This window comes from Camellia sinensis, chromosome 3 (genome assembly GCF_055761805.1).
Source record: "Camellia sinensis isolate YWXY chromosome 3, ASM5576180v1, whole genome shotgun sequence".
NCBI lineage: Eukaryota > Viridiplantae > Streptophyta > Magnoliopsida > Ericales > Theaceae > Camellia > Camellia sinensis.
Window position 1 is genome coordinate 119,695,136 of NC_138963.1, and position 14,572 is coordinate 119,709,707.

The following is a 14,572-nucleotide window of genomic DNA, read 5'->3' on the forward strand; positions in this document are numbered from 1 at the left end:
CCGTTCTGTGCCTCCGTCTAAACCAATGCCTGCTCCACGCACTGCTGCTACTGCCTCTGAGGATTTACCTGCCTCTGTCCCTATAGATCCTTCTACTCCAGTCTTCTCTCACACAGATGTCGACGCCATGTTTCACAATTGGCAGAATTTCGGTACTCCTCCATTTCCTGCTTTGTCTGTCACCGCAGGTAACACTTCCTGGTACTTTGACTCCGCTTGTTGTAATCACATGACCTTTGACCCTACTATTTTTACTCCTCTCTCTTCTACTTCTCCTGTTCCTTCTATCCATACTGCTGATGGGTCTCTTCTATCTGTAAGTCATGTTGGTTCTGTTTCTACCTCTCACTTATCTTTATCTCATGTCTATCTTATGTCTGCTCTCACTTTAAATCTTATATCCATTAGTCAATTATGTGAGCATGGTCTAACTATTACCTTTTCCCCTTCTGGTTGTTTGGTGCAGGACCCTCGGACGGGGCAAACTCTTGGGATCGGCCGTAAGCATGGACGTCTCTACGAACTTATCCATCTTCATGTTCCGGATTCCTCTCAGATCACAGCTCCTACCACTGCCACCACTGCTCCTCCTTTATCTCCTTTTCAGCTTTGGCACTGTCGTTTAGGCCAAATTTCTGTTAGTCGTTTAAAATCTTTAATTTCTCGTGGTCATTTAGGTCCTGTAAGTTCTGATGCTTTAGATTGTGTGTCCTGTCAACTTGCCAAACAACCTGCTTTGTCGTTTAATAAAAGTGACTCTGTTTCTCTTGCACCATTTGATCTCATCCATTCTGATATTTGGGGACCCTCTCCTACTCCCACTATGGGCGGCGCCCGCTATTTTGTTGTTTTTGTAGATGATTTTTCTCGTTTTACATGGTTGTTTCTTATGAAAAATCGATCTGAGCTCAAACAGCTTTATTACAATTTTTCTGCAATGGTTAAAACACAATTTTCTAAAACTATTAAACTTTTTCGTTCCGACAATGCCATGGAATATAAAGATTTTGACTTTCTTTCTTTTCTTCAGAGTCATGGTACTCAACCTCATCGATCCTGTCCCGGCACGTCTCAACAAAATGGACGTGCTGAACGGAAACATCGGCATATTCTCGACACTACTCGCGCTCTTCTTTTGTCTTCCTCTTGTCCGGAACATTTTTGGGGAGGGGCAGCTCTCACTGCTGCTTACACTATCAATTGTATCCCTACCCTTGTCATTCAAAATCACACTCCTTATGAGCGTCTGCATGGCATCCGTCCTCCCTACACCAACCTTAAAGTCTTTGGCTCTGCCTGTTTTGTTCTTCTCCAACCTCATGAACGTACCAAACTTGAACCTCGTTCCTGCCTTTGTTGCTTCTTGGGGTATGGTATTGAACATAAGGGGTATCGTTGTTGGGATCCTCTCTCCCAACGACTTCGTATCTCTCGACATGTGGTCTTTTGGGAACACAAAATGTTTTCCTCTCTCTCTCCCTTCCGTTTGTCCGTTCCCTCACCCTCTCTTTTTTTTACTGACCCTTCCACAGATCTTTTTTCTGATGACCTTTCTCCACCACCCTTGCCACCCTCTCTCGAGTTTTCTGATCCGTTTGCTCCACCGCCCCTGCCATCCTCTCTCGAGATCGCCTTGCCTACCGGTTTGTCCCCTGCACCTGCTCCCTCTGATGGTCCTGCTCTTGCTCCATCGGGATCCTCCTCTCCTGCTGAGTCTCTTCCTCTGGCTCCTCCTCCCTCTGCTCGACCACATCGGGTAACCCAACCTTCTACTCGTCTTCGTGACTTTATTGTTGGTTCTACTGCTTTTTCTACTTATGAACCGACCTCCTATCGTGAGGCTCGCTCTAATCCTCTTTGGCAGCAAGCCATGACTGATGAATTGCAGGCTTTAGACAAAACTCATACTTGGGACATTGTTGATCTTCCTCCTGGCAAGACTGCCATTGGCTGCAAATGGGTATACAAAATCAAGACTTGTTCTGATGGATCTATTGAGCGTTACAAAGCCCGCCTTGTTGCAAAAGGCTTCACTCAAGAATATGGTATTGATTATGAGGAGACCTTTGCTCCTGTTGCTCGTCTCACCTCTGTTCGCAGCTTGATTGCTGTTGCTACCGCTCGCCAATGGGATCTTTATCAACTGGACGTGAAAAATGCTTTTCTTAATGGTGTTCTTCTCGAGGAGGTCTACATGCAACCTCCCCCTGGGTCTGCTTATCTCCCGCATCAAGTCTGCAAACTTCGGCGTGCTTTATATGGTCTCAAACAAGCTCCCCGTGCTTGGTTTGCCAAGTTCAGCTCCACTATTCAGAAATGTGGTTTCACCTCCAGCTCTTATGATACTGCTCTTTTTATCCGAAAAACAGCTCAAGGGACCACCCTGCTTTTACTTTATGTAGATGACATGATTATCATCGGTGATGATATCGATGGTATTCTTCGCCTTAAACAGTTTCTTAGCCATCATTTCGAGATGAAAGATCTTGGTCCTCTCAGCTATTTCTTGGGTCTTGAAATCTTTCATGATTCTACCGGTTCTTTTCTCTCTCAGGCTAAGTATACCTCTGATCTTCTTACACGTGCTGGTCTTACGGATTGCAAGACTGCCTCTACTCCCCTGGAACCTCAGAGTCGTCTTACACCTCTTGATGGCACTCTTCTCTCTGATGCTACACTCTATCGTCAGCTGGTTGGCAGTCTTGTCTATCTCACAGTTACTCGTCCTGATATTGCCTATGCCGTTCATATTGTCAGCCAGTTTATGTCAGCTCCTCGTACCCCTCATTATGCTGCCTTGCTTCGTATCCTTCGGTATCTCAAAGGCACTCTGTTTCATGGTCTTCATTATTCCGCCCGCTCATCTCTTCAGCTTCGTGCTTTCTCAGATGCTGATTGGGCTGGCGATCCTACTGACCGGCGCTCTACTACTGGGTTCTGCTTTTTTCTGGGTGATTCTCTTATTTCTTGGCGCAGCAAGAAACAATCTCTTACTGCTCGTTCCAGTACCGAGGCCGAATACCGTGCTCTTGCTGATGCTACTCAAGAACTTCTCTGGCTTCGTTGGCTCCTCGCTGACATGGGTGTTACCCCCTCTGGTGCTACTGACCTCTTTTGTGACAATCACAGTGCTCTTCAAATTGCTCACAATGATGTTTTTCATGATCGCACCAAGCACATTGAGATTGACTGCCATTTTATTCGTCAACACGTCGCTCGTGGTACAGTCCATCTCCATCCGATTTCTTCTGTTGATCAACCTGCTGATATCTTCACCAAAGCTCATTCTCCTGGCCGCTTCGTTGAACTTGTCTCCAAACTCCAGTTGGTTGATGTTTGTCCTCCTTGAGTTTGAGGGGGGCTGTTAATGTATTATATTAATATGTATGTATCATAATATTATATTATATTAGCATGTATATATTATACTAATGTAATGCATATATTAATCATACATAGTTATAGGATGCCAGAGCAGTGCCTCACTTTCGGCTGCTTTCGGCTACTTTATTTTATTTTATGCTCCACTTTCATCATAATGTTGTATCACACAACTCCTATAAATGGAGTCCCTTCTTACAACTTCAGATATTCAATATACAAGAGTTTCTCTTACTCTCTTAATATCACTCTTATTTCTTTCACAGGGTTTGGTAGAGGCCAAGGTGGTGGCATTGATCTAACAAGTATGGTTCAACAGATGATGCCCATAGTTTCTCAAGCTCTCAGTGGTAGGTCTACAATCCCTCAACAGTTACCAGTTGTCAGGCCTGATCCCCAGCCGCAGTACAATGAAAGAAATTTGAGCGGTGTTGAGAAAGCAAATGATCAAGATACTCAGGTCTGTATCTAAGACATTGAAATCTCGATACCTATGAATGCAGTCCAGTGCTTTGCATCATATACACACACCTCTCTTGAACTTTAATTGATTAATGTACAGATTACTTGAAGCCAACAACTGGTTTCCATGTGTTACACAGTGACCTACATTCCTAACTATGTGGTATGAATCTTGTGTGGGTTATTTGTTTTTTGGAACACTTATTTGTTCATTTGTGTAAAAGCAACCTAAGTAGAGTTCAGTTAGTTCTCCTTCTGGCTGGGACCATAAGACGACGGTCAGTTTGGGCTTCATTTAGAAGTGCAGCTTTATCCCCATAGTTATATTGCAAGCTAAGAATATTGTGTGTTTGCATCATGACTGGAGCCTTAAGAGGATTCATGTTTGGAAGTTACTTCCTGGTGGACGATGATCCATCTGTCAGTCCCAAATTTGAAATTCTTGAAGGGAGGATTTTATCCACACAATTCGTTCTACCTGAGTATCATTTCATTCAATTCTTCACTTGTTGGAGTGTTGCATTTTGTTTAGAACAGTGTTGAGTTGGCTATTGAAAGTCTAGAAATTTTTTGGTTTTGGTTGTATACTTAGAAAGACCATTATAGTACATGATCATGAAAAATTTGTAATTCAACAGTCCACTTGTTTCATTCTTCACCCTTCTCTATTATTTTGGTAATTTATCTTGTAAGCTTTTCTGCAAGTATTGGATATGGCATATAGGCATTGTGCCAGCCTATAAGCCCAGTTGTTATGTGTTGGACGTGATTAGCCTTGGTGTGAAAATTGAGGAGTTTTTTAAACTATTTGGGTAGCTCTTGTTTCTTTTAGATTTGCAATTATTATCTATGCTAACTTGCTCAACTTCTAGAAATGTATTATTCCGCCGACTATTTTGCCCCAATTGGTATGAGGTGGAGCGTTTCACCCATGCAAGTACTCAAATATTTGACATCAAATATCATTGAGTTGATGGTTGCTTAATTTAAAAATCCGTTACCATTTCTTGTTGCATTGCTTCCTTTTTCTAGACTGAACTCCAAGAAATGGTTCAGAGAATCGAACACCAGACTCCACCTGAAGAAATTTTTCGTACTATAGCCGAAAGTGCTGCCCAAGTATATGACAGTGGCAGTGATGGAGAAGATCTTGTGAATGAATTGTGCCGTGAAGAGGGCCTCGCCAGTGTAATTATTTTGTCTTATGCCATTTCTCTACCTGTCACCATTTCAATTTCAAAACAATTGCTTGTAATTGCATGCAGTGCACTTTTATCTGCCTGTTGCATCACAGTCTGTAATTGCTTCTATTTCTCTTCCCCTTTTTGGGATCTTGCAGGAATTTATGGAGGTTCTTCGTCATGATCTTTGTCAGCGACTTCAGGGTGGAGACGGCTCTGCAGAGAAGCCATAATTATCCTGTATTGTCACGGATGGTTTCTGATATCATCATAATTGTTCTGGATGGCAGAGTTGCTGGTAATTATTGTGGAACATTGTGTCACTTCAAATTTGTTTTTCTGCAATTATTCCCGATCATTGTATAATAAGATTTTAGTTTATATGATTTTAATTATAGCTTATCTGCTTGTTTCAGATCATTTATTGTAATGTATCGAGATTCTAAGCAGTAATACATGACCAATGGAGAAGTTTCGCTTTCAAACAGTTACCGTGAACGACTGTTGATATTGCATCTCCTGTTGTGCTTTTCTTGACAACTTGAAAATCCAAAACCTAGGCTAGAAGGTTATTTTTCCTTGATTGTTGTGAAAGCATTATTGAAATGAAATACTTTGCAGGTGCTCAATTCTACATTGGTGTAGACTTGGATGTGTTTAGACATAACACATTTGGTTTGCAAGTCGCGGTGCAGCTGTGTTAATTGAGTTTTATATGTATGTTTTTCTTTTGCGCCATGTATTTCTTATATAACATTAATCATTATGCTTGAAGCCAACGAAAATGGTTTTCGTGCTTGGATTGCCTTTCCAACTGCGAATGAGTGTATGCAAACAAGGAATGAATTGAATGATTGCCCAGTATTTCTTCATCATATGACATTAATCACATGCTTGGATCTTGAATTTGTTGAAGGAAAATGGGGGAAACGGATTTTTTACCTCCTGCTTTTTTGGTTGGACTAAGAAAACAAAAATAAATAGGCATTTATGAGAAAATTATTTGTTTACTGATTTTTTACTAGATTTTATTCTCCCTTTGTTCTCTCTTCCCTCAAAATTTGAGATTTAAATGCAGTTCCTTGAGGAGTTCATGCATGACTTATTACTAGTATCGTTTAAAAAATTTATGGTGGTATTAGAATGATGGGAAATGGAATTGAATGATTAATGGGATGGCAACGGAATGGGGTGAGATTGGGGATTACACTCCCCGTCTTCGATCTCTGAAGCCATAAAATTCCCAGCCCCTGCCCCCTATCCCTGGTGGGAAACTCATCACTCCTCGCCCCTGCCCCCTAACAGGGATCAGGTTTCCCTGACCCCCATTTTTTTTTTTTGGTGTGTTGCTCGAAATTTTTTTGCTTGGTTATTGTATTTTCTTGGATTTTATTCCGATTGTATAAGGCAGTGGTCATGGGAAACTTATTGTCCTTGCCTTAGAATGAATGTAACAGTTTGGAAGTTAATGAATGAATGTAATATTTTGCATGTTGATGAATGAATGTATTCTTATTCGAGTTTGTAATGAAGGCATCTTGTATTTGCCTTGGCATGAAGGAAACAAATTCATATAATACCATTCACTGACATTAAGTTTTTTCAATAAAAACAACCTATTCCCATAAACTTAACAAAATAATTCCCTAAGCATAATTTTATAAGATCCATCCTTCATATCCACAATAACATAAAAGCAAACTGTAGCGTAACCATTTGCAACATCCACAAAAACATACTTTTATAACAATAAAACAACATTGTTTTTCCAAAAATCTGATATAACTAACTTTTATTGTCTCATTCAACTTGAATTCCTGTTAAATTATGGGAATGAGGCATAAATGCTTTTGTTGGCTATTGAATATTGATAAAGAAAACAATACATACACATTACCCCTCAAATACCGTACATACATGTAATAACCCTCACCACTGATTACTGATAACCCCACTGATTACTGCTAAACTGAGACTGATTATGATAAGTAATTGAATCGACTGAAATACTGAATTGATTGATTGGATGTACTAGTTTAAATGCATGTTTATCTGTTTGACTGTTTAATTATCTGTTTATGTTTTATGCTTTAAATTGCAAATTGAAGGCCTTATCAGCGGCCGAATCTGAAATTGATTGATGATTTATGATCATTAGAATTTATGTGATTTTATGGCATATTTAATTAAAATGTGATTTGGTATGTTTACATTAGATTAATTATTGATAAATTGCAAACTTGGACTTAATCACAACTTTGCCATTATAGTGGGCCATTACCTACACATTGTTTGGAGCCTTATCACACTTAGACAAAACATTTTCTTTAGCCATTCCTTGAGATCATAGCCGACTTCGAGAAGGGAGTGAGAGAATTGAGTTGTTCATCTTGAATTTTGCTTGGAAACTTGAAGAAATTGTAGAGGGTTTGTACAAATTGAGTTTCTACACTTGAATACAAGATTTAAGGTAGAACATCCACCTTCTTAAACTTGTTTTTGAATTGATTCATGCATGGTTCTTGTGTCCTTAGTGATCTAAGCCTAGATTGAGCCTTATTATGTTGAATTGAAGCTCATTCCATGCATGCATGCCTATATTGATGAGTTTGAAGTTGTTTTCATGGAAGATTGTTACTTGCATGTTCATATTAGAGTTCTAGTGCATGAATTTATCATGTTTTGTAAAGATTGGCTCATTAGAGCAATTATTGAAGCTTGAAAGTTGTTTAAAGTCTTGCATGTTCAATTGAAGTTATGTTCTTGAAATTTGGTTTGAAATTGAGTTGAATTGATCTTCCTTTGGGGCTTTGGTTTTACAATTGACCTTTGAAACATGTTGTTCTATGAGTTTACAAATGTTTTCTAGCAAATTAGCCCAAGAGGATCAAAATTCATGTTTTAAAACTTGGTTTTGAGCATGAGGTTCAAATCTGGGAATTCTAGATTTTGAACTCACGCTCGAGCGGGGTGATTGGCGCTCGAGCGTGAAATTCCTGCTCCCAGCACTTTGCACTGTTTTGAAGTCCGCTCGAGCGGAAGAATTGACGCTCGAGCGGGATATTGTGTCTTACGCTCGAGCGGGTGTCGAGCGCCCAATCGAGCGTGAGTTTTACCTATCCAGCACTTTTGACTGTTTTGAAGTACACTCGAGCGGGTAAGTCTGAGCTTGAGCGGAAACCTTTGTCTGCATGTCCGCTCGAGCGGAGTAATCGACGCTCGAGCGGGACCCTTGTTTTCTGAAAATCCTAAAAATGCTTTTAAAGTGCATCTTTGCATTCTCATCCCATCCTAGGCATTCTTAGGCATAGTTTAAGACATCTTAATGAGGATATTGATGTAGAACCACACCGAGTCAAGATAGGCATCTTTTTCTTCCTTTTTTCAACACACATTGAGGGGGAGGCATGCTGTGCAGCAAGGCAAAATGGTGATAAGGCCTGAGTTAATTAAAACTGGAGCAAAAGGAAACATCTAGAATAGTAGCATGACCACCATGACTGAAAATTAATGCCCACATATGTTCCTATCACCCAAAATGAGACTAAAATTCCAAACTAAAACAAAAGAAAATTTATTAAAAGATAACCAAATGTTCTCCTACAACTAAAGTGCTGACCTGATTAACATCGAATGCTGTACGATCAAATCCAGGAACAACAATTTCTCGGAATATCTTCATATTTGGAACACCAGTGTCCAATTTGCACTGGTATATAACACCTGGAGTAAGGAAGCTAGTAAACCCAATAAAAATTGTACTGTCTTCACGCCTAGCAGAAATCTCAGAAACTGAGCCAATGTCAATGGGTAAATCTTAGTTGCAGGAATCGTCCTAACAGGTGACGAATCTTCCTAAGAAACGCGATTCCGCGCTTCCTAGAAAGAAACGTGTAGGAATCGCGTTTCTATGGAGAGAGAAACGCAATCCAGTCCAAGATGGGATCGCAAGGGGGAGAGAGAGAGAGAGAGAGAGAGAAACCTGAACTCGCTGTCGCTTCTCCTTCAACATCGATGTCGACCTTCGACATCGCCTGGACCTTCGATCTGCTCCTGGACCTTCGATCTGCTCTCGCGATCTGCCTCGCCTTCGATCATCGCCATCGCCATTTATGTTCTGCTCTCTCCCCCCTCCCCTCTCTCTCTCTCTCTCTCTCCCTTCTTCGATTTATGTTCTGTTCGTCGAGTATAATAAATATAATAAATAATATAATTTGTTATATAAATATAAATATAATAAATAATATAATTTTTTAATAAAAAATATCAAATCAAATCTATAAAATAAATATCTAATTTTTAACTTTTATTTACTTTAACATACTTTATTATTCTTTATTTGTTATATTTTTTATTTATAATATACATCAATTAAAAATAAAAATAATTATATAAATAAATTAAAAATATTATCAATAAAAATAATACCAAGATAAAAATAATAAATATATTTAAAAATAACTATTTAAATCACCTTTATATAATAAACATATTTTAAAAATAACTATTAAAATATATATATATATATATATATTACCGTTCCCCGAGACGCTCCCAACCTAAGAAACTTCTATCGGCTCACGCTCCCCCGCTCCCGCTCCCGCTCCCGCTTCGTGCAACTAAGGGGTAAATGGTGTAGAATGGACCCCGTTTTCAAGTCTCTGAGCTGCAGAACATACTTCACATCACTCAAGTAACTCAATAGAATTTGATTACCATTAACAGCAACAGCTGATTCAAGCACATCCTTTTCAGCTTCTTGAGATCTACTCGAACTAGCTTATATTTTGGAGCATCCTTATTAGTTCGAAAGGTAAAGATGGTATTGTCATTTGCAATGGTGCCATACTCTGCATCAAAATTGTCAATAAGCTTAACAAAGGGAAGCAGGTCCTTTCTTCCCCTGTAACCTTCAAGTCCATTAGCAAGTGCAGACATGTCACAGTAATAAACTTTATTGACTGGTTCACAAGTCTCCGCAGTGTACAGAAGAAGATACTGCAGAAAAGTAAATATCGAACCAAAAAATGACTGAATGTTCATTTTAATACATAGATTCAGTTGAAGAACACATGCATGTTGAGAATTTTCCAAGAGGTTAATGTAATTTTTTTTTTGTCAAAGACAAATGCAAATCCTGCAACATGAATTTGTGCTGCCTTCTACTTCCCTGGATTTTTATTAATCTTTGTAGTTCTACTTCTCTACTGTTATCTGTAGTCAAAGGTGTGCTCATCTTTTTCCCATTATTTTAATAATTTGAGCAGCCCAAACCAACTAAACTGCACCGAACTGAACTGGTTCAATGCACAACAGTTTGGTTCGGTTGACAAAGCTGCTTGGTCTGTTTTGGTGTATGCCAATAGAAAACCGAAAGGTTCAGTTTGGTGGCAGATTCTCCCTAAACATTGACTGAACCAAACTGATTATACCCCTAATTTTGAAGAGTGCCTACATGATCAATGCACTTGAAATAAAAATGTTAAATTGAATAGCCATAATTAAGCTACATGGAAGAGAAACTACATTTTGAAACTTTAATAGACTCGGTAGGACCCTAATCTAGCAAGTCTCCTGGCCATCCACATGGTTCAAATGATGAAGGTGAGGAGAGACGATAAGATAAAATTTCACTACGCTTACATTGCTTGAGGAAAATAAGAATGGTGTTACCATCAAAGTCTCTCAAACATCTATACAAAGTTGACTTGTACTAAAGAGCAATTTCCAAAATTAGAGCTATGACAATAAATTTCCATATTTTTCCTTCAAAGAATTCACCTGACCTGATATAAATACAAAATCTTGACATACATTAACAACAATAGGGAAAAACAAAAACCGAAAGTCCAAAAGCTATACAAGAATCTCAATTACTGCAGCTTCTACTAGCTGAAAATAGTTTTTCTGACAATCAAAGAATAGTTCCGATTATGTTTAATCTAGTGATTTTTTGGGGCAGTAGAGTGGCAGTTTTATTTATGCAAAATGCAAAAAAAAATACATACCATTTAGTTCCAATCTATGAGATTTTCACATTACTTCAACAAAAGCACCATAAGAAAATGGAAACTAAAACTTGCACCAGAATATCAGAACTACTCCCCACCTAACTGTACAAACTACAAAATGTTCCAAGTAGAAAGCATTTTACCTTCCCATCATCTGTTACACTAGTGCCAAATGAGTACTTTGGGTTTTCAGAATCTCTCCAACACAAAATATCTTCAGATTGATCGGTACCCAAGAAATGATAGTACACCTCATGATTCAAGTTGACATTTGTCTCAGTTCCAGCATCCAAATTTTCACGCTCTCTGCAAACATCACACTTTCCATCGTTGTCTTTGGGTTGTCAAATTCACGATTTACAGATGATTTTTATCCTGTAAACTAAACTATTTTTCTCAGGCAGAATTGCTAAGATTACATGTGAAGATTAAGGGAACCAATTACAAAAGTATTCTAAATAAACCGAAAGAAACTTGACCATAATTCATTCCGTGCATGTTAAAACCACATATAATCCAACATCTTCCCCAAACATTCAAAATTTTAAAAACTGCAAGGGATTTATCTACTTAAATGAGCAAAAAACAAATGTCTTAGCTTTGGTCCCCGTCCCAGCATCCGATTTTTCTGTCCTTGCAACACAAAACTATTGCCATCACTGTTATTTTTTCTTTACTTTCCCAAATATCATTCTTTTTCCTTTTTCAAAATTCTTTTTCTCAGGCCAGATTTTCTGAGACTACAGGTGAAAATTTCACAAATCAATCCATATAGCAGCATCCTAACTAAACCTCATGTGACTCAGACCATATCTCATTGATCACTGTTACAATGACACACATACACTTCAACAGGCCAAACATCAGGAATTTAAAATTAAAAAATTGCTAAAAATGAAAAAAGAAAAAGAAAGGACCAAACTTATCAAACTTTTTCACACCCTAGTACTAATGTGAGACATCCAAGTGAATATTACTTTTCATGTCCATTATTTTACTTACTTGGGAGCTGGGTAGCGGCTATAGAAAAAACCTTTGTTATCATGGGTCCAGCTAACACTTGAAAACTTAACCTGTAACATAATAGACAAAAATGGAGACACGTCTTATGTATATATATATATATATAAACGCAAAAAAGTGCTTACCGTTCAATATATTGATTTCACCGTTCATTTTTATGTTGTATTGAAAAGTTGAGGGAAGTTGTAATACTCACCCAGGACAAAGTATCAGCCTCGACCTTCTTATCCTCAACCCGCATAATTAATAGTGACCCAATCACTTCCACTTGAACTTAGCCCATATCCCAAGTACTTAGCATTTTTGCTAACATCATAAATGTTCAGTGAAACTGTTCCATCCTCACTGAGTCCATTTGGATCAAGCAAAACCTGTGGTTCTCCATCCAAGCTATCCTGAAAGAAAATTCAAGGAAAGACAAGGGAACCAATGAATCTATAACCAAAATTTAACTTATTATGAAACAAAACACCACTATATTGTGCAAATAATTGCAAAAACGCGGCACATATTGCGTTTTCTTTTTTTTCTTCTAATCTCATGATTGTATCATATCGTGTATCATAAGATTTTTAAACATATTTAGAACTATGAAGAAAAATAAGTATAAACATAGAAAACATGCATATCTTGCAAGAGCAAATCACTATGCAATGTAAAATTAATAACATGACAAAAAGTATCGCTCTTAAAAACAAAGTTTTAAAGGGCTTTTGAGGCCTGCCTCTAAGTGAGGTTAATGAAAAACACATCAAGGCTTTGATTTTTAGGCAAAATTGGCACAAGTTTGTGCATCACAGTCTGAGAAGTGTGCCTTATGAGCCTTTTGCACATAGGCATATTACAAGTACGCATATGGAGAGCTTGTCTTGAGCTTTTGTTAAACTTAGCATATTATTAAAAAATAAATAAATAAATAAAAGAAGAAAAAAAAAAAAAGCTCTTTCGGAACAATATTACATTAAAAAAAAAATAAAGTAAATGATCAACCAAGAAAAAATACAAAGCTAAGGCTCAAGTGAGAAGCTCGATAACTAAAGTTAGAAATGTCAATTTCAGCTTGAATGACGGCAAGCCCCTTTTCATATAGTAAAATGTTCGACACATTGAGGAGAAACATATTTACATCCTAATATAAAAATTCAAGATGCTTACACCTCAACAACTTGACGCTTACGCCTCATACGCATTTGCTCTTAAAAACTTTGCTTAAAAGGAAGAAACATGCATGCATCAAAGCTCAATTCAAGAAACTGAAGAGTGAATATAAAATTTAACAACAGATATAGCACTTTATTGACTAAGATAGAAATAAATACCATGTTTTAGTCCGTAGTGCCGACATCAAATATTCAAAAACTCTATTACAAAGCAAAAGTACAGTTACTAACTAGGGAGTGACCTAACAAATTTTCAAGTTAGTCCCAGCACCAATATAGAATGAAAGCAAACAAGAATTATTTCTATGTATAACCACTAAGCAGACTACAATATGTTTATTGTGATGTGTTCATGCACCATTTAGATTTCAATTTGTAGTTTACAAATTCCAAATATGCATTCTATGAAGTACGATTGTGAAAACCTGCATGTAGAGGACATCCTGAGCTTGAAGACCAGTGTTATGAAAGTAAAAGTACTTGTCCCCTCGTCTGAAAGGCGCATTATAACGAGGATAATCGAAAAGCTCTGTGATCTTCTCACGAAGCTTTTCTCTCGTATCACACTTCTGAAGCAACGACTCTGTCAATTTCACTTGCTTTTCTACAAAATCTTTAACCTCCTCGGCGTCTGGATCTTCCAGCCTGCACAAAATATACAAAAATTAACATTTCTAGAGGAAATTCTATTCAATAATTGCTAAACAAACGGAGATTAACTCAATGAGATTTGATTTTGACTTTGACTTTGATTTTGATTTTGATTTTGATTTTGATTTTGATTTTTATTACGATACCATCGATAAGGATCTGAGATGAGAACACCGTGATAGTTGTCGACGACGGACTCGTCTCTGCTAATGTGTGGATATTGCATTGGCTCGTCAATGGCAAGAGCGCACCCATTCTAAGGTTTGAGCACAGAGATTCTTGGGGTTGGTTGCTTCGTTTGTAAGTAGGGAAGCTAAGACTTGAGCGGAGACCCAAGTTCGTGAGCCGACGAGTGATTTGGGTATAAATAGATGACTAGGAATGGCAATGGGGGCAATGGGGAATATTAATTCCCCATCCCCATTCCCCGTATGATAAATTTTCTTCATTCTCCATTCTTCATGGGTATCACCCTCTCCATTTTTTAATGGGTATGAATTTTCCTCAACCCACTTTAATCTCCATTTTTATTTTTTATATTTAATGTTAACAACCACTTTTTTTTTTTTTTTTTTTTTTTTTTTTTTTTTTTTTTTTTTAAGGTTCACAACAAAAACTAAATATACCTTCAATCTTTTTTCTTTCTTTTTAAATATATTTAATGTTAACAATTTTTTTTTATTTTTTTTTAAATTTTTTTTAA

General features: G+C 37.7%; 2 protein-coding genes and 1 pseudogene across 3 annotated transcripts; 1 reads left to right on the plus strand and 2 right to left on the minus strand.

Annotated features, from left to right (window-relative positions):
* Positions 1-3,650: 3,650 nt before the first annotated feature.
* Positions 3,651-5,762, plus strand: LOC114285405 (uncharacterized). Its single transcript, XM_028228441.2, has 4 exons — positions 3,651-3,841; positions 4,876-5,031; positions 5,183-5,322; positions 5,441-5,762. Exons 1-3 carry the CDS (start codon positions 3,689-3,691, stop codon positions 5,255-5,257), a joined length of 384 nt encoding a protein of 127 aa, XP_028084242.2. The 5' UTR covers positions 3,651-3,688; the 3' UTR covers positions 5,258-5,322; positions 5,441-5,762.
* A 2,631-nt stretch (positions 5,763-8,393) lies between these two features.
* Positions 8,394-9,199, minus strand: LOC114285415 (uncharacterized). The gene is made up of 2 exons (XM_082920600.1): positions 9,007-9,199; positions 8,394-8,816 (listed from the first exon to the last, which is right to left on the minus strand). Exons 1-2 carry the CDS (start codon positions 9,053-9,055, stop codon positions 8,602-8,604), a joined length of 264 nt encoding a protein of 87 aa, XP_082776726.1. The 5' UTR covers positions 9,056-9,199; the 3' UTR covers positions 8,394-8,601.
* Positions 9,200-9,576: 377 nt separating this feature from the next.
* Positions 9,577-14,244, minus strand: LOC114285414 (uncharacterized; annotated as a pseudogene). Its single transcript, XR_014364441.1, has 6 exons — positions 14,016-14,244; positions 13,644-13,863; positions 12,255-12,453; positions 12,038-12,108; positions 11,179-11,341; positions 9,577-10,022 (listed from the first exon to the last, which is right to left on the minus strand). The product of XR_014364441.1 is annotated as an uncharacterized LOC114285414 (transcript).
* Between the last annotated feature and the right edge of the window lie 328 nt (positions 14,245-14,572).